At 36.8% G+C, this 21,487-nt stretch overlaps 1 protein-coding gene across 1 annotated transcript in view; it reads right to left on the reverse strand.

Annotated features, from left to right (window-relative positions):
* Positions 1-21,487, reverse strand: part of PAN3 (poly(A) specific ribonuclease subunit PAN3) — a gene marked incomplete at its 5' end in the record, with an annotated part of 90,252 nt that overhangs the window by 52,037 nt on the left and 16,728 nt on the right. The window contains 4 exons of the mRNA XM_082486802.1: positions 1,492-1,653; positions 10,724-10,786; positions 12,872-12,942; positions 14,694-14,760. Of these exons, the coding sequence (XP_082342928.1) occupies positions 1,492-1,653; positions 10,724-10,786; positions 12,872-12,942; positions 14,694-14,760 (363 nt within the window). The remainder of the gene's footprint in view (positions 1-1,491; positions 1,654-10,723; positions 10,787-12,871; positions 12,943-14,693; positions 14,761-21,487) is intronic.

Genomic DNA, 21,487 nt, shown 5'->3' on the forward strand with positions numbered 1-21,487 from the left:
CTTGAGCTTCTCATTGCCACACTTTCAAGACAACTTTGGAGGGCATAGGTACTGAAAAGACAATTGCTCCTGGACAGAAACTCCAAGTCTCAGCCTACTATCTCTCCAACCTCCAGAAACATTAAGTTTTTTTGTTCTACTCTAAGTGGGGTAGATCACCAACATACCCTGCTGCAACACAGAAGAGAAGAGAAAATGATGGAGGACATAAGTACAAAAGCAGGGCTTTTCCTGCCCTTAAACATCCACATGAAATTTGAAGACCAATTTTCTGTTTCTCTCTTCTCAAAGCAACTGCCTACCAATTAAGGTTATCCCTCCCGTTATATCAATCCTCTCCTCTCCCTCGAGAAAAATAGTGCTTCACTGGCTCCATCACTCCTCTGCAACCGTGCCTGGTCCTTCTACCAATGTTTCCTTTATACTTCATCTTTACCACCCCAGTGGCTTTGCTGCTTCCTCTGCAGCAAAAGGGCCAAGACAGACTTAAGCACAAATGTCCCTAGGTAACGTAGCATCAGTTTACCTGCATCACGCTGCCCATGACTCCCAATTTCAGTAACGCAAAGATGTCAAACATCAAGTAATGAAGCACTAGTAGTGGTATGGAAAGGCTATGATATGATCTTCATGTTGGCCCTTATATGGCAGAACTTTAGTGAACTGAAAGAAACTCTTAAGGAGCCGCAAATTCTAGTTTTAAGTCTATTGTCAATTTACCCATTTCACTCACTTAGAAGACATCAAAAAAGAACATAACCCTCACAGAAAGACTGAAGTAACGATCTCTGAAGAATCAAAAGCACCACACAAGTGCAAAACAGTAATAGCAACAGTGTTGTAGTTATGACCGCAATAATAATTTCTGTCTAAACCCCATCTTAAGGGGCATCAAGCAGATTCCTCCCAGACTAGAATTATCCTTCATTATCATCCCAAGGATAATCTGCTACGTCTGTACAGAGATGCTTGAATCCAGCTGTACCTCTCTCCCCTGTAAATGAGCTGAAGAAAATTCATGAATAAAGTAACAAGAAAGTTTAACAAACAAGTTGAGAAATATAAGTTATCCCAACATAAAAATTACGAATTTATACTTTATGATCATGGTGGTTATATCCTTAAATTCTGTACTAAGTGAATTTACATTAAGTGTCAGTCATTTTAAGAGAGATCACTAATTTTACGAGGGAAACCTTCCTCACATGAAAATTAAAAGGTTGTTTCTTTGCTTTTAGAATACATGTAATGATTAGTTTTGCACCTCCTCCACCGATTATAACATATTCAAGCAAAGTACATATCACAGTGGTGGGTAAAGAGAATAAAACATCTGATTCACTCTCCTGGAGGGCCACTATGCCTACTTTGTGAAATAAATATTTGACCTGATCTCAACCCATATTTGGAGCAACTGCTTCTAACATTTTCCAAAATTTAAAATAAAGCATCCAAAATACTGAAAAAGTGACTAGTAAAAAATAATTTTACCTGTAAATTGTTTTCTGTGACTCTGTTCCACCAAACCATATTGATGGGTACTCCTGTTTTACACCTGTCAGCCAGACAGCCGATAGGGTTCTTTGATTTTCTTGCTTTTGATCCCACCGGAACTATCCTCTCATCCAGCATCCCCAGTCGATACTTCCTGGGCTACGAAAAAGAAGGAGAGAAACCAGGCCACTCCTAACAACCCTCATCTAAAGCTACACTAAAATAGGTATTTTTTATATATATAATTGTGATACATTTTCTGGATTGGTGGAATAGGAAACAATTTGCAAGTAAAATTTATCTGAGACTGTTTCCTTTCAATCCTGACTATTTGGTTATAATAAACAATACTTTTTTTAAAAAAAAAAAAAGAAAGTAAACTTCAGGGACTACTATACTAATTATTTGTAAGCAAAACAGTCCATCACAAGTCAGCCACTGAAATACAAGTATAAATTGGGGAATTCTGTGAAAATGAGACTTTTTTTTTTTTTTAAACACAAAAAAAGCGCCATATTTCTCAATTAGATACCTTCAATCACATCATAATAATCAACAATTCCCTTGGGATTTCTAACAAGCACAAAATTAACATTGGCTTTTGTATGCTTCTTTTTAAATTCAAATTTGCCAGGACTCATCTCCTGAAGATTTGCTTTTAAAAATCAAGAAGACCTGAGTAGCCAATTGCAGCAGAACTCAAGGAGAAAAACGTTTCTGCTCAAGTTAATATTCAAAATACTAACTTCAGTCTTAAGTGAAACCAGACAAGAACTACCACTATAAATGCACTGGAAACTGACTTAAACTTGAGAAAATAAAATGTGCTTGAGGAAGTGAACATGCAGGAGGTACTTGCACCTCAATAGGAGTGACATTTCTATAAATGAAACTATTTATAAAGCATGATATGAACATTAAATTAAGAAAGCACACTGTGAAAAAAAAAAGTTGTTAAAGACTTTCAAACAGGTAAAGTACAGAAGTTCTCCAGATTCCTCTATGCTTTCAAACCTATGTGTACCCACCTAGATAGCAAATACCACCAAAAGAAATATTTCAGTGTCTATGCATATTTAGACCAGGACCTTTTATACCAATTATACCAATAATTGGACCAATTTGCAGGGGTTGGTCTACTTTTCTTTTGCTGTATGGTTGGTTTTTTGGGGGTTTTGGTTTTGTTTTGGTTTTTTTAATGTGAAAATGCAACTGTCATCATCTGGATATAGACCACTTTAAGTAACCAAAGCTTAACTTACCTTTATTCAGGTATCTACCTCATCTGGCACATTAGAAACCTTAGCAATGTGTACCCTGATATGCATTTTAAAAATTGGTCCTCAGGAAACAAGGTAAGAATCTAATTGGAGAACATATCCCACTCATACACAAACAATTTGTAAAACACAGGACAAACTACCATAAAATGGCTGCAAAACCAAACCCCAAACAGGTTCCCTCTTCTACTTCCCTGAAAACTTTGAAGCTGAAAGCTTTGGAAAGAATTAAAACTGAGCAGTCACTAGTACATCATTTGCCTAAAAAAAAAAAAAATAATTCCAAACAGAACAACAAAAAGCCCACAAGGATACCAACATCAACTATGAACTACAAAGGCAATAAACTCCATGAAGATCAAGTTAATGACCTTCAATAACAACAAGCAAGACTGAATTTTGCCATACCAATTAGAAATTCGGTAAACTGTGATGGGTAGCACAGTCCTTCTATAGTTCAAATGCAAACTTGAACATGGTCAATCCAAATATTGGTTGTTTATTGATTGTTTATTGCCCACTTGGGCAATAAATATTGGGCAACTTACCACCTCAGTAATTCAGAAGTACTACTAATATCATAAACTGCAATGCTGCGAGGTCTGAGAGGCCAGACACACAAATAATGTTGGACTTTACGGCAGGTTTGAACGCATTATGTGTTTTTCTTGCCTGGCTGTTGGAAATTATAACGTAATGAAGAGTAACTGTTTCCCTGGCAGCTTCCCCATCTCTCTCCATGTTGTACCAGGTGCAGGGGCCCAGTCTGCCTCAGACTACTGGACTACAATCCAGTCTCCAAACACGTCCCTATTCATAAAGGGTTCTTTTAATCCTATATAATAAAAGGTGAGCTATAAATATTTTGAAAAGGAGAATCAAAACAAAAGAGGAACTGAGCCAACGTGGAGCGAGGCTATTTTGGTTACAATGGGACTCAGATTCCAGGCAACAGAATGAAACTGTATTTTAGGCTTTATGAAGGACCATACTGGGGAGTCAGGGGGAAAAAGAATGGTCAATTCTATACCATAAAGCAACATAGAGACAATATGAGTTCATATACCAGTAGGACTGGGCGTACTGGTATGAAAAAATTAAACCAAAAAGTGGGTGATACTAAATGAAAGTTTTACTTTCATTATCTACTATAAACATCCTCAGGGGATTGCTAAGCCAGCATTGCATTGTTCAGATAGACATTAGAAGATGGAATAGACAATATTAACATTTTGAAATCAATTTCAGTCTATTTGCATTAAAATCATTCTAAATTACACTTGTTTTCAATGAGAAAAATAGCATTTGATTCAGAAATCCGGTCTGAGTTTACAGGAGACCAGAAAACACAGAAAAAAGCGTCTGCCAAGAGAAGACAGTCAACAGAAAGGAAAGATCAAATAGATTGTGCAGTTTGAATAAGTGTATGAACTTTGCTACATCCCTGCCCTCTACACAGAGCAGCAAATAGAGCAACAGAATAGGGCATCTTGAAACAAGCAAGAACTCATCAACCACTGATCATTTCTGAACTAAACTAATATATCTACCTAAAACAGAGGCATGACAATTTGGACAATCAAACCCAACTTCTTGGCATGGAGACAATTTCTCCTAGATGATTACAAAAGCAATTGAATTTTTGCCTTCCCTAAAGTCTTTCTGTGAGGTAAAGAAACCTGTTCAGCCATACAGATGAAAGGATAGTTCAACATACTGAATTTTTTTTTGGGGGGGGGGAGTGGGGGGTGGGGCGGGCTAAAGCATTTAAATACTTCATAATCCTTTAGCAAGTATTTCTCAAACTAGGTTGCAACTCCCAATACAGTTACAAGTTCCAAATGAGTTGTGCAGGTCAAAAACATCACAGTTATTTTAAAGGGAAAAATAAGGTTAACCTAAAATAAAATGAAATCTAAGAGAAAGAAAAAACCCAACAAAACCAAATTATTACAAAGTATTACTGGAAGAGTTCAGTTCCTCCCGGGCAAAGAAGTGAGAAGAAGCAGTAATTACTGACTGCAAATGTTTACATGAGGCAGGGAACTACTTTTAATTGCTAGCAACAGCTTGGCTCCCCAGGGTGAGAAGGGTAAGCATTTTCAACCATAGCTAATAATTATAACCCTTGCCCTGTAGAACCAGGCTGCTGCCAGCAATTAATGATAGGAAGCTATTGGTTGGCACGATTAGAGGGAAGGTGTTATACTAGGAAAGATAAACCCCTAAAGTCTGAGAAACATTACACTTCAACAAAAGAAATCCACCCTAAAACTGAAAAGATCCTTCCTGAGTAGCATCTTCACATCAGAATGCTACTACAGATGAGTAACTTAATTAGCTTACTCTAGAAAATATTCCTCAAGTCAACTTAATTACTTGCTTCCCATTCATTCAACAAGAAGTCTGGGAACATGTTTAGCAAGTCTATTTTCTTCTTACTATTTGCTGCAACAGTCCCTTTGCCGCTAGTTCCTCCTGTTTCACAGACAGCAGACAATGCCACAATTCCTCTTTCCAATTCAGGGTTGGACATGCCACTGGTGTCAGATGTTATGAGACTATCCAGGAGAAATAAGTCTAAGCAAGAAAAGGTTTATGAAGATTCAAACCATAAAGATTCCTCCTGTCTAGTAACTTCCAGGTAATATTTAAGTCTGGATCACCTGACAAATCAAACTACACAATTCCAAAGTTTTCTTCCACTGAAGACCTGCAATTGGATTTTTTCAGGATCACTCTTGACCCAAATTACATTTCTGTTCCTTAAAATGCACTTACCTCTGGTGGGCTTTGAATTTTAGATTTACAACACATTTTCTGTACCAAAAAATGCACAATTAAGTTTGGCGTACAAACACATGAGCAGGCTATTGTGTCTTCAAGTATTGTGAAAAATCTGAGCTACAGTAATGCTGTCTATGTGTGTATATTACTGAAGCAAACACAAGTGATCTTAAGCCTTCCCCCTCACAGGCTAAATTAAGCAGCATTACCTTAAATTACCATAGCTAAAAGCTATCACAGTAGCATTAGCTAGGGCTCATCTGCTGTACAGTGAGTTGACTGTATCTGCATGTACAGACAGACAAAAATAAATACTACACTGTCAGACAGGAAAGATCAGGTACATGTTTCCCCTGTACTACTTATAACAAAATTAAGCAATGTATGCAATTTTAAATTTCAACATTGGCTTGTTTTGTAAGACTTCATTATTATTTTTTAACAGAAGTGGCCAAGAGACCATTAGAAGGAGGTTCAACCTCCTTAGAAAAAAGGAGGTTCAACCCTCAGCTAGGGTGCTAATCTATGGAAAAAGAACCAACTTTTGTTGTATTACTTCTTGAAAACTAAAAGCTACCTACAAAACATTGGTACCATCATTGCTATTTTCACCCCAACAGCCATAACCGATTAGCTGGAATGAGATGGTACCTGGAACACCCAGCTATGGATATGAACTTCGTATGTCATTGAGGAAAACCACAACAGTCTGGACAGCATCCCTATACAGGCACAATCAGCTAAGAAGCATCTTAATTGTGAAGACAACTGTGTAACTGGATTTAGAAATAAGTTCTACAAGGTGTTACACCTGAACACTAGATATAGTTGCCAGGAGCATCCTAACAGATTTGCAAGCTGGTGATATGAAAACGAAAGCTGTCTTGCTCTTACTTTTTAAGCTTTGTGGCCAATAGAGCTACAAAACCCTTCACATGGTTTGGGGTTGCTGCTAACCAAGATACTTTCTCCTCTTCCTCTTTCATTACAACCTCTCACTGGTAGAGAGGCAGATGATACTTGTTTTCTGTATCTCGACTTCTGAAGGTTTGTGCCAATTTTTTTTACTTTGATATATACAAAAAATGGAATAGGAGCCTGGTCAACAAGTTAAAAATAATTAAGTCTGTGTTTGCTTACTTGGTAGGGCTGTTTCGTTTTATTTTTTTCTTTTTTACAAAAAAAAGGAAGAGTATGCCAACATTTATAATGTTTTAAAATTATAAAGTTTATCACGTTATACATTGAGATTACATGCACTTACAAACTAGCCACCCTTCCATCTGGAACCCTATTTTTAAATTGTTCATGAAACGCTGGGTTTGGCTGGGGATAAAACTTTTACTAGTTGAAAAGTATCAGAGATAAACAAAAAGGATTCTTCTACCCAAAGAAAACTATAATGTGTAATTTGGCATGGAAATAGGTTTTATTCCAGAGCAACATATTTGATCACTGAAAAAGAACATTCTTGGTTCAAACAGATTTTAAAGTGAAAACTGCAACAGATCAGGTATTACATCATGCATTTTAAACCACAGCTAAGGAAAACTTTTCAAGCGTCCATACTGAAAAGCGTATTATATGAGTATATATGCTGAAGAGATGAGAACCTTGAAAAGTTCGGAAGGAGCTAAGGAAAACTGACATATCTAAGTCAAATCTTTTCTCACAGATTTTGGCAGCCTAGCTAGGTTGGATGAAGTATGCATTACCACAACAACTAAAACCAACCATGGACACAGCTATACTGACAAAGTTCTTTGCTAAGAAACTAATACCACCTGCTGAATTGAAATAGGCTGTTGGAAAAGCAGGCTTTTTCCACCATCACTAGAGCAGAAAGTTCTGTGCAGAGAAGACTTGCCAGAGTACCACTGCCCCAAGATGTACTTTCAAAAACTCCATTGCTAAAGGAGTACACAGTGAGCAAACCAGAAGCTTTTTAATCTTTTTAGATCTCTTTTCTAATAGGCCAGAGGTTTTTATATTACTTACAAATATATTGGGAAAATGATGCAGAGTTAAGAACCAAAACTATAGGTAAAAGAGGACTAAAAGCTGATGCAACTTTTACTATAGTCTTTACTACATGTGATTTCTCAAAAATATTTTCTAGCTGCCTTAAATATTTGTATAGTGTCTTCAATAAATGTGTGCACAAGTTTAAAAAAAAAAAATCTTTCTGCAAATCCCTCTTAAGGACTACATACACCTTGGCATAGAAAGAACCAAATAAAGCCTGTAAATATATGCAAAAGCACCTTGCACATGAAAGCTAAATTTGTAGTTAACTGCTTCAGCTTGTAAGCTGCACCTGACAGTCTAGGTGGCTAAATGACAACTTACACTTTAAAAATGGGGAGTGAGGGTAGCATTTAAAGTTTTAGATGTCTGTAGGTCCTAACATATCTGACCTGCTTAGATACAAAACCAAAACAAACAAAGGTCTTTTTAATACAATTCTACAGTAAGTGCTGTGCTATGCAGTCATCTTATTCCTCTTTTTTCCTTCAAATACACAATAGGATGAAGCAACAAAAATACGATGACTCCTCGTGAATGTAAAAGTGTTACATATTTCTAAAAGAAAATGTTTTAATAATTTGATTATATAACACAATGATAACTAATCCATACATAAAAATCAATGTGAATAATATATTCTCTCATGTCACACTTAAAAACAAAAAAAGTAACATGCTACATAGTAGTTACTAAGACAGCAAGAGCACACAACCAAGAAACAACTCCAATAACAAAGTATTCCAAAGTAAAACAGGTTAGATGATATCATACCCTTAAAAATACATTTTAGACCAAGGTAAACATCACACTACCTGCAAACATTTATTAGTTTTCTCTAGAAGCATAGTTTGTCTTCCCATATTCCTGCAACAACTTTTTTTTGCATCACTTATAAACAGTAATGTTTTGTTATTGCAGTAGGGGTATACAGTCCCAGAAGGAAAATTTCAGGTTTGAAATATAAATTTAGCCCAGGTACATTACAAAGCCTGCACAGCCATAATTCTACAGTTTACAACACAGTGACATGGTATGATGTTTGGAAATGACTCTTCAACTTCTTAGAACATGATTTCATGCTTCATAGATGGTATTCAGGAGGCTATGAAACATGAAACAATTGTCCAGTACATTTTCATTAAAGGTAAATACAGCAAGACCAAACATGGCACACATGGCTTTTCAATGAACACCACTGAGCAATACAAAGATCAGGTTTCAGAGGTGTCAAGACAGAGCTGGAGATGAGAAGCTGGAGAGAAATATAGCTTCCTAACAGGTAACGAAACTAGATGGAGGACAGGACACTCAAAAATAAGCTAGCAATAGTCTTAAGAATTTGGTTTCCACAGGACATGAAGTTAGCATTATTGTTTTCTTTTAACATGAGAGGGGAAACTCTCCTTGTACTCATTAAAAAACCTTGCATTTATGCAGACCAGGTTTACAGGCAGTCTTGTGTTTCAATATCATTTTCTCTGCACATTTACTACTGCTGATCAAAGTACATGAATTAAAGAAGTCTGCTGTCCAGTCCAACTTGTCCAGATCTCCATACAGAGCACTAAACAGCAGCACCCTGTCCTGGGTTAACTTCAGTCCAAATAATCTCTCCTATACTTCCCATTCTAATCTAGTTTAGAGTCTTTTGGTCCTGGCTTTTACTCACCTAAACCCATCGGAAGTTGTTCTAAAAAAGGATTTCTTCAAAATACGTATGAAACAGAATTAAAATAGTATTGAAAGTTGTTCGCTACAGGAGTTGGTTCACCCCTTGCAGCCTGCGGATTAACAGTGGTTCTCACCTTAACGGCCCTCCTCTAGGTGTGACTGAACAATTAAAAAAATGAAATGGAAATAAACCAATGTTAGGAACTTTTCAGAAGAGTTCAGTTTTCATGAGGATTGAAGGTATGAAAAAACAAAGTAAAACGTAAAAGCAATGCTTTTCACTATGCTGTAAGGCTGACCAGTGACAAGCAGGGGAACCCTTCAGCCTGGATTGGTGGCAACAGTCTCAGAACAAATTTAAACAAAAGTTTCACCGTATATTTTTTTTTTTTTTAGTGCATTACGCTGTCATTCCCTTGGCAACAGATTCTGATTAGTTATGTAGCACATGTTTTACGAACTGTTTACCAGAACCACCAAAATGAATGCAAGGAGTTTTCCAGCCAGATCATTTCAGGGTTTAGAGGGGAGTATTTTTCTGGATAACGGCAAAAGCCAATTTAGGAAAAACACCCAAGAAGTTCAAGTTCAGAATGCCACCCTATTTTTAGCAAGCATAACATGTATTTGAAGAAAAAATGAAGTAAGTGTGACATCATTATTCTCAGGAAAGAGGGTTAGTCTATTACTAACTCTAGCTTTTGTTCCATGCTTCACAAATCCTATTTGCACATTGTAGATTAATACTTACCTGAAAATCTCTTATAGGAAATTCACTTTAAGGTTGCTTGTCTTACTGCATGTGGAGTTACAACAACCGGACAGTAAATCCAGAAGGTTTTTACAGTTGACAGAACCTCCACCAAGGCTCCATCTACAGAAATACTTAGCTCCTTTGATTTCATTTTAAGTATCCTATAAAAATGTCTTTAAATAGTAATCTTAGCTTTCCTGAAATCTAAAATTGAAATGCAGTTTAATAATTTCTAAACAAAGAAAATAACCTTGAGAACGTTCATAAAAATTCGACTATGTTTACTTTTTAAACAAAAATTAGAATGTCTTTAAACATCAAAGTAATCATAAGCAACTTAAATAGCCCAGTTACACTAACTAGTTTCAAAAAAGCAGTCTAAAAAGCAAGCATATTCAGAATTACAATCATCAAGTCTTATCTTTAATACTTTATTGATATCAAATATTTACATCCATATGGCTTGCCCATTGTTAAAGGGCTGCCAGGATAACATGACCAGCAATATCCAGGGACAATAAAGGTTCATAAACTTAACTTCCTTGCTTAACACAGCTACATATAACATGCTTTTAGATAAACTATTCATGGTTTTACACAACATAAACATGCAGTTTTTACATAGTTGCAAATAACTTAATAGTTCTAAATACTTAAAATATCACAATTTTAATTATTAAAGGAAAGCAATTGCTCTTTATTCACTTACCAAGACTGTATTGTATCTGTCCTCCAAGTCAGTGATAAACGAAGGAAATGCTGGTTTTGCCAGCTAATTCAGAACAAACAAAACCTTAGCCCTGGGCTCTTAGCAAGAAAGTTGAAAGTTTTCTTTCAAACAGTAGATGTTGCAAACACCTACATTTGAGCTAGTCACCAAGGCTCCCTTTAGAGTCAACGAACAGAAGCATGCACTTCTAGAAGGCTATATATCTTGTATTACAGCAGGTCTCAAGCACTGGCCTGATAAAATCACATTGCTCAAGCTCTAAATAAACCCCAGTTACTGGGGTGGGAGGAATCACACAAGTTTTTAAATACCTGGCACTCATGCATTTAGTGCTTTTGAGGAAATCACTTAATATAATTTGAATGTTGTACTCAAAAAATACTAAAAATATTAAGATACTACAGCCACAACTATTTGCAATGTATTGTCCAACAGTAAAAGTCAGTCACAAAAGCGTGATTAATTTCTCATAACTTTAGCCATCAATTTTTATCCACTTAAAGCATTCACTGACATCTAGTCTTTTCCAAAACACATTTCCCAATGTGAGCTGAATGTTCCTTTAAGCAGCTCATCTCTCTCTACTGACTATAGAGGGAGCCTGGATGCCTAGATTTTAGACAGCTCGAGTAATACTAGATGAAATCTTCCCCATTCCCAGTATTATTTAACAACATTTTATACAAATACACATTACAAAATAGCAGTCATAAATTATTAATATGCAAAGCAAAACACAAACCTCTTTCAATTAATGCCAGTTATGTCTGAAATATTAATTGGAAAAAATCCAAGCAAATCAGTTTCACAGATAAATATTTCTCTTGATACTACATTAGTAGCAAGTGGCTTAATTTGCTGATTTTTTTCTTGGGGGAAAAGGGGATCAAGTCAGAAAAGACTCTACAACAGTATTTGAGCTTTACACTCAAACATCAAACTGGTTTGTTTCCAGTTTGTACTGTTCAATTAACTTGGAAGTACTTTTTTAGTATTACAGGCAGTGGTCACTCTGGAAATACTTCTGTATGACACTTCATTTTCTTTGGTGCATGTGGTTTATATACACAAGTGCATACCCCTGCACATACACACACACATATGTATACACACACAGATGTTAAAAAGGAATGTATGCTTATTTTCATTCTTACTATCCTCAGTAAGTGTCTAAACAATATATTAATAGTTGCTTATATGCAACTTTCCAGTCCACTATACTGACATTAAGGAAAAGGGCAATTCAGAGATTCTGTGTAGTTTGGATACATCATAATATTCGGGAGTTAACATTCTACAACAGCATTTCATTTCAAGGAACACTAGTCTGACAGGGGGAAACTATAGTAATTATCTTTATTTTCAGGTTCAGGATCACATGGCTAATAAGAAAAATAGGAAAACATGAAAGCCATCAGTGAAAGGAAAATTTGGTAAGTGGTTGGGACAAGAGAATGTCTTTTTTGATAAGCCACAGTTCACAAAAACAGGAAGGAACTCTGGTATAACCAAACTCTTGTCTCTTATTCCAGCCACTGCATTTGTCAGTGTTTAACTGGAAAACATCACAACCAGTGTTGGCACAGGTCAAAGGTGTTTGAAGATGCTGCCTAGCCATCAGCAAAAGAAAGATTTCTCAATACAGATTACAGGGGAAAAAATCCCAAACCCTAGATTCCCAGTAATATTAGAGTGTATTTCAAACTAAATGTATTTCAAACTAAGAATTACTTTCACATCATGTATAAATAAATGGGGGAATGATCCTTAATGCATTCAGAACTTGTTGCCACAAAGGCTTGCAGGTGGCTTGTCTTGTGCCTCAGTACAATAAAAATAATTTGTTTTCAAATTCAATGGGCTATGTCCTAATTTTCACATTCAAAGCATTCTTGTAAACTGAAGTTTACAAGCGCTTGGAATATTTCTTAATAGCAGCAGCAGGCTGATCTTGTGTAGCAAAAATGAAGTAGTAAGATCTTATTTATATCGCAGTGACATAGTAAAATAAATCTAGTAACGTTAGAAGAATCATCTTTATTTCACCTAGGATTTCAAGTTATTCCAGATCTTCTTCCCTATCAACTCATATACAAATATGCTACTTAAAATTTAGTTGTCGCCTACCTTCCTCCTTTGAGACACGCTGAGGGCAGCAAAGTCATTAAACAAGGATGAATTTGGTGAAGTTAGTGGATCTATAGAAAGAATGTAAAACAACATGTTATATACCTCTAATACTGAATTTTTACATTTTTTTAACTTATTTCTGTATGGAAAAAATTCTTTTGACAAAACTAAGTTTAGCAACCAAACTGCTAAAAAATGCAGTATTTATTAGACTCTGTGCAACTGCTCAATTGAAATGGAGCTCATTAGCAGAAGTTAGTAAGTTTAATTGCTGTCGGCATTATTTAATGTCCATCTAACATTTCCAAGCCTTGTTCTCTAGTTACCTGAAATTAGTAATCTTCTTTATAACACAGTCTTACAAGTAATGATGTGAATCTTATTTGTCCTGTCACTGTTCTGCACAAATTTAAATCACAAGTAAAGGTAGCAAGAGTCTGTGTTTTATTAGTAGCTTTTTATTGCTTTTTCTTTATCCCTATACATCCCTTCCAGAGCTGAAGCACCAAAAACTGAAGGAGAATCACAGATGTAGCTTAAAACTCCAAACTGGTAGAGGTAGAGACATCATATTACCAGATGTCTGCCAGCTGTAAACATTGGTGTTTTGATGAAACACTTTCTCCAACACTAATGAATACTCCTTAAAGGTGTAATTCTACAAGTGAAGCACAACTGGGGGTGAAGGGGGAAGGGGAAGGGGGAAGGGGAAGAAAGGGACCTGAGACACAACAGAATTTAAACTGGTATCCAAAAGTAAGTCTGGTTTCTCTCCTTCACATGCATCACCATCACTATTTGGCCCGTCACAGACAAACTCTGACTGCATTTAAAACTGGAGACCTCCACTGCCTTGAATAGCTAATTGTTCACTGGGACAAAAGAAGCAGAATTAATCACAAAACCTACTGGAAATGAACCAGAAGGAAGAAAAAAAAAAGACAACAAATTTCAACTTTCAAGCAAACTAACTAGCAGTTACTACCATGCTCAAAAATTACAGCCCTAGTAAGTACATTGGCTGCAGGGTCAGACATGCAAATAGATTTCTAGAACATCATTTACACAGAAATTTTTAGAGCAGAAATATGTTTAAAATATGTGCCCTTGCCATAAGGGAGTAGTATCCTCTTCTTTAAAAAAGTTAGTTCGACAGCTATAGCTGAAATAATCTGCAGTGCCTGTTATAATTTGGAAAGCAATTCTAAAAAGTGCATTACACAAGTTCAACATACCCTCCACAGTAATTTAGCGAGTATGTTGGCCTGCACTATGGAGATATTTTGTTCAGTTGAAAACCGTGTTCCCAACATCAGGGAAAAAAATGTAAGACGTAAAGTACTGCTTATAGGACAAAACTTAATAACTATTAAAAATCATCAGTAACGTGATACATTTCACAAAAAACATACAGCCTAAATTTAAGAATAAAAGCCTGTACATTCATTCCACAGAATAAATTACTTGAAAAGCATAATAAAAAGGGATAACACTGTGGAGCAATGTAAATGCTTATTTAAGCAACTAGTGCTTTACAGTGGATACCCAAACTAGCATGCCACTTGAAGCGACAAGACCAATAAAGATTCCCCCTGCTACTGGAGCAAAGATAAGGCTGAAAATTAATAAATTCAGCAGCGCTTCAGCTTTGGATTACAAGTAATCACACAATACGCTACTGTTAAAAGATAAAGTTCTACTGCATCTCAAATCAAATCAGAGGAGAAAAAAAAATACTCTCTTAAGTCTCAGTTTTACCAAAGTAAATCTCTTAAATTTCCAAACATACTTTTATACATATTAGTTTAAAAGTACTTACCATGGCCTGCGTACTGCTTGGCACTGTCATTGAGAAGGCTAGGGGAGCTGCTGCTATTTGTCATCCTCTGCATAAATAAAAGACAAAAGTGTACATCTAAAAATAAAGCTATAAAAAACTAAGTGAGGGTACTGGGGATGACATTTCAGAAGTTTTAAGAACAGACTATGAAACCTGTGCTCATTCTCCATTTAATAAATACTCTAAACAGACAGTGGTTTGTAGCTGACAAAAACATTTAGTAAAATAAAGCATTTTGCACAAGAGCAATGCAAACCAAAAATGACTGTATACTGAAATAAAACACTATCTTTATTAATTTCTTCTAACTTGGGAGGGTCTACCAAACATGGTTCTCTTCCTGTACGTTGTCGAAATGTTAGATAAGCCAATTACTTATCTCCTTTAAACATTCTTTCACACTGTACTCCTGAAACAACCCCTCCCTTTATTATACACTACCATCACAACATGAAACTTTTCCAATGAAAAATATTCAAGTTAGTATACCATTTTCTTAATATACCAGATTCTTTTTAAAAACAAATGAACATTTTCAGACTTTTCAGCAAAAACACGGGACTCCTGTAAGTCAGCAGGACACCTGAAACCCTCTCAACATTCCTCCCAGGCTCCACCTGCTTCTCTTACATTCTTCTAGTGATATGAGCTAGCAATAAACTGGACTAGGTGAGGCAGGGCTGCTCTAAGAGCTACCACTCCTTTGATAGAGAAGTTTAAGAGTGTCTCTTCTTGCTCCTGCTTATTATTTTCTTTGACTGGTCTCCCAACAGGAAGAAAAAGTGTGAGAAGAAAAGTAACGCAAGGTCGGGAAGTACTCTCCATCACTGGGAGAGACAACCAGTAATTTGTTAAAATATTCCCTGGCATGCTTTTGGCCCGCATCAACCAGGAGTCTCTCAGCCAACTTCCAGACACTATTCAGCAGTGAAAAGTTTTGAGATCCCTTCAAATAGACAGTTTGCATGCAGCCTCTGCTTTACCGGGTGAGTGTACACCAGCACAAACAGGCCATTTTGTGCCAGCTGGCCCTAAGCATCAAGGAAAGTTTCCAGGCAAGTTTAATTTAGTAGTCTAGACACAGACTAAGACTCAAAACTGGTCATTGGAGTTGCTCTTTATGCTTACATTTTTCCACAGCCAATCTCAATGTTGGTGGCAGGTGGCAAGAAGCTATTATACTTCAAGGACATTTCGTCTAATTTTTGAGCAGAAAGATCGAATTTTTTTTTAACCAAATTTACTCCAGAATAAAGAGGAGAACCAACAGAAGCTGGAGTATTAACCAATATGGTAGAACTATGAACCTACTGCAATTCAAGTTTCTCAACACTTGCAGTTTTCATACTGCCACTGACTTCAGCAGAAGCTGCAGCTTTTAACACTTGTATCTAAAAGAATGATTAGATTGTGTAAAGTAGTTTTTATGTGGAAAGCAAGTTGTAAAAAAAAAGACAGCCTGCACTATTAGAAAAGTAACTTGAAGAAAGTTTTGGTAAAATTTAGGTACTTTAGCAGGTATTTGCAAACAACACCCTCTCAACAACACACTCAATCCCTCCATGCTTTATTCACCCCTGTATTATTTCCATTATCTGCGCATCATTGTTACAGCAATCATTCAGGATTCTGACACAACTCTTCACTCAGTACAAGTATGTAGTACTACATGAAGCAGAACATGCAGGTGTCCTAGAACAATATGTGTAATATACGTACACATGTAAATACTATGTAAACCTTCAGCTTTTTCAAGACCTAAATGAAGAAAGTGGTTTGCTATATGCTCTTTCCTTATTTTGATGCCACACATCTCATGTTCCTAAATATACTGAACTGACATAATGTAACTCTCCCTAAAGGTCAGTGTGCAACAATAAATTCTTTACACAAAAGGGATGCCTCTAGTGAAACAAAGTTTACTTATTTCTAGAAGACAAGGTAACATTTCAGGAGACCCACACTAAATTAACAGTCTTACCCAAGTTCGGGGATACTCATCCTACTGTCCACCATCATCAAAATAAATTTCTGGATTATAGTAGCTCAACTATTCATACGCCATATTCCCTTCCTGACTAAGCAATGGAAAGCAGTTAAATAGTTTTTCACAAATACTTGAAAACCACCCCTATTATGCATATTTTCTTGGCATTTAATACATCCACACTGATCCTTTTAAGAGGAAGTGGTTTAGGAAGGAAATTCTGAAAGGGAACCTTTCAGATTTGCACAAAATCTGTCCAGTAGTAGATAAAAATAGTGTTAATATCTATTTATAACACCAGATTTTCATAATAATTTTAATGCAAAAGTTAATGGTCTGTCAGAACAGGGACAAACATAATATTGAGATCTGGGTTGGTATCAAAGATGGTTAAACATATGACTTAAACTTGGAAACAAGCACTTGTATGCCATCAATATTCTACCTCTTCGAGTACAGGAGTTAAGCATTCAGTCAACAGACTTGCAACGTGAATAGGTGACTGTGATTATGAATATCAGTGCTGGTCTGATCACTAAAACATACAGTGCGCACATGACACCGCAACAGAACACATTGTTCAGCATGCTGAAAGCACAGGGCAAACAAAGTCTATGAACATCAACTGTGCTTTTACTATGCCAAGTCTTGTTCCAGGTGCAAAGGTATTTTACACGAACCAGGACTCTGAAAAAACAAAGCTTCTCTCACTGGTCTTGGGCATCTCTTGCTTTAAGAGCTGCTCATCAGCCATACTTTGAACAAGGTTAAAAACCTCCACTTTACCACTCACTTTCATGAAGTTTTCGTTTTGCTCACTTTTATTACACATCCACAACCTTCTTACCTTAACATTATTCACAGAAGTCCTGCATGTAATCAGTAAAGGATTTTTAAACTGGTTTAATATTAAAATTTCTACCACATCCAAAAGCATTTAGTCTAACAAAGGCTATTCCTATATCTGATTTTTACCAAGTCATGCTAAAAATGTCTTGAAGGGAAAAAAGAAAAGAAAATCCAAGTACTATTTGTTATTTACGTTTTCCAGAAGGCAGTTTTGATTTTAAATAACACCTCTCAATCTCTTCTAATGGCGTTGAACTATTTTTCATACAATTTCAAATTTCAAGAAGAATGCAATCAGAGCAACTTCAAGCCCAAAAGATGAAAGCTCTAGAAAGGTGAGAACAACCATTACCAAGAGAAGAAAAGATTCATTCTTATTAAGGCTGCCAGGCAAGGCAAGCACGACATATGAGAGCTTCAGACTTCAGTACACCATGACTTTCACCATATGGAAGTTAATACAGAAAGACAACTTTATCATAAACAAGTGCCACACCAATGTCTCTCAGTTCCATATAAACTCTTTTTCTTTGCCCGCCTATTGCTATGATTTATTGAGGTTTTTTAAACACTAGTTAAAATTCAACTAGGCTGACTGGCATACATCCTGCCCCTCTTCCTTTAAAGGAATTAAAAAGTTTCTGTTCACATCTCAAAAGAAAGCTACAGCAGAACAAAACTGTCACATTCATCCCTTTCCAAGGATTTAACCTAAGGCTTCAGCTTAAAGTTCTTCCACTGTTGAACCTTCCACCAGTAACAAAATACAGGTTCTCTAATTTCATGGGGAAATTGAGAAATAAAGTTTTTTTCAGAACACTGTGTTAATTCCTGAACATTCAAGCAATTAAGTTACAGGAGGCAAAAATGCTCATTCAGAAATTTTTGCTCTTTCTTCAAGCACCAGGATTAACGACACCAACTCCTCTTCTCTTCAGAAAAGACTGTGACTGTGTCAAAAATGAAACTTCTGTCAAAGTGAATCATTATCTTAGCCTGTTGCATACCGTTTCCTTTTCAGAACCACTGCAAGTTAAGGTCTTTTAAAAAAAAGTATTCTTTTCACACAGACTTTAAGACAACACTGACAACAGATCAACAGCATCACTGTAAAAATAATTTCCACATTAGGTTGCTGTTTTAATAATAGTTTTGAGGATTAGATACTTTTCAGACTCACAGAGTGGTTGAGGTGGGAAGGGATCTCTGGCCAACTGGCCTGGCCCACCTTCTCAAGCAGGGCCACCTAGAGCTGGTTGCCCAGGACCATGTCCAGATGGCTTTTGAATACCTTCAAGGATGGAGACTCCACCACTTCCCTGGGCAACCTGTGTCAGTGCTCAGTCACCCTCACAGTGAAAAGGTGTTTCCTGATGTTCAGAGGGAACCTCCTGTGTTTAAATTTGTGTCTATTACCTCTGGTCCTGTCACTGGGTACCAAGAGCCTGACTCCATCCCCTTTGCACGATCCTATCAGGTATTTATGTATGTGTATGAGATTCCCCAAGCCTTCTCTTCTCCAGGCTGAACAGCGTCAGCTTTCTCAGCCTTTCCTCACAGGAAAGATGCTCCAGTCCCCTCATCATCTTCATGGCCCTTTGCTGACTTTCTCCAGTATGCCCATGTCTCTCATATACAGAGAAGCCCAGCTCCCAGGTGTGACTTCACCAGTGCTGAGCAGAGGGGAAGGATCACCTTCCTTGACCTGTTAACAATGCTTTACTTAATGCAGCCCAGGACTCCACTCACCTTCTTTTCAACACTTCCTGGGTTCCGTGTGCTAGGAAGAGAATTGTTACAAGAAGTATTCCAACCTTCTAATGGTATACTCCATCCTTCAATGTTCAATAGCGAAACCCAAAATTATAGCTCCATTTAAGACAAAGTTGCTTTGCTTTCATTTCCCTCCACGAAAGTATATAGTTACAAAATTCTCACCAAGATAGAGTACAAATAAAGCTTTGCTGCACACATTTAGATCTAATTTTACATAGCTTATGTTACAAGACTTACCTTAAGTAAGGGTTTTTGCTTTCTTCTCTACCACTTCTTTTCCCCAAAATCCATAAAAGATTGCATTTGTTCCTGTGTCTCCATATTCCCCACCCTAACTTCAAGAAAATAAGCGCTTTCCTCAGGTTCATTCCTGTGCCAAGTATGTTATCTCAAAATATTTTGTAGTATGTCAGAGCTATACTCTTCATCTTAATACTGTTCTACTGGAGCTATATTACAGAATATTACTCTAATTTTTAGAATAATGTTAATTGGACTATAAAAGAAGTCATCCTGCAGGAGAATGAGATTGTCACAACCAAACAAATCATTGTTTAGTTGTTAGATTCTGTGACCTATAAAGGGTGATACCTTTTGCTTTCCTTTCTAAACAATCCAAAACTTGTCTTTGACAGCATATTTGGCACCATCTACAGCATGTCCCACTCACAACTGTTTGAACCAAAGCAACTGGATTTCTTCAGAAAGCATTATGTAAACAGCTGCATAATTTTATATTTAAAATAGCATGCCTGTAGTTCCACTCATTTCTCACCAGTTAAAAATTGAAGACATTTACAAGCTTCTGTGCTATAAGGAGAGTTTTATTACTCAACTCTTGGCAGATGCAGCAATGGGAACAAAGGTCTTTGTGTTTATTCAGCTGCAAGGCTTTGAAGTGAGCATGGTCTCTACTTCTCAGGCTTTTGAAGAACATTAGCATACCAACATTAACACGGTAAAAGCAAGCAAGACCAATTCTTCTCCCCTGCTTGGCCTTGCCAACCTTAATACTGAAGACTGTTAGGTCCTTTTTTATTTTGATTAGAGTGATTAATTGAAAAGTTGTGATTCTTATTTTCTACATAACCTGCAGTCCAATGGAAACCACGTCATTATAAATCTCATCCTATCAAATAAGGAAAACTGGATTCCTGTGAAGTAACATACGTGAAGACACCTTCAACTTTTTTACACTCTTACAACCAAATTGCTCAATTCCTATAGGATATTAGAAGTTTTAACATCAAGGTACTCCTCTGCCCCATCCCGCTACAAATTCCCCCAGATTATTCACATATCCTTTTACCATCCCAACATAATACTGCTAAAGCTCCTTCCCATACCACCTGTATCTTTGATCAAGCCATGAGTTAGTCAAGGGACAGCACTAATGCCAGAGGAACAGAGACACCAACCAGCCAAATGGCACACGTGGAGCAACTGAGCAAACAGCCAAGCATCAGAAGCATCTTGGCCAGCCAGCTCCTGCCTCCTCACTGCTGGGAATGCCAAAAGCAATGAGCTGCTTCTTGAACCACACCTCTGACTGTCTCTCAGCTGCTGCTGCTACACCAAAAAGAAAAAGAACAGCTTCGGGGACAGCATGCAGCCTGTGGGCCATGTGTTGTGCAGGCCTGCTCTGTTACCAGTTAGAGAAAGGGAAAGCCAGAAAAATAAACGCTTTGATAAGCTGGAAGGCAATTCTGCTAATGTAGTATATGAAAGCACATGCAGATTAAGGGAAGAAAAGACACATGAAACAAAACCATATTACAGGAAAATGCAAACCAATGAGGACAGGAGACTATTAATCAATAGGAAACTAGTTAGTAACAACAGAAGAGGCCAACGGGGGGCAATGAAAGGTTGGCTAACAGCAAAGACCTTTGAGGTAGGAGGAGAGCAAGGATTGAGGCAAAGAGATATTTTTCAAAAAGAAAAAAAAAAAAAAAATGAATTAGAGTGAAAATCCTTGCTACAGTTTGGAAGAAGTAGGATTTTTGAAGTTGCCATGGCTTTTTCCCCATTGCAAACGGACCATTGCCATTAATTGCATCTTCCCCACTAATCTAATCCCAATGAGATGCTCTAGATCTCATAAAATTTTCTTCAGCAAATACAAATGATATCTCAAGAGTCAGAAATATTCATTCTGCAG

The sequence above is a fragment of the Vanellus vanellus genome (genome assembly GCF_965231255.1).
Source record: "Vanellus vanellus genome assembly, chromosome: 1".
In the NCBI taxonomy this organism is placed as follows: domain Eukaryota; kingdom Metazoa; phylum Chordata; class Aves; order Charadriiformes; family Charadriidae; genus Vanellus; species Vanellus vanellus.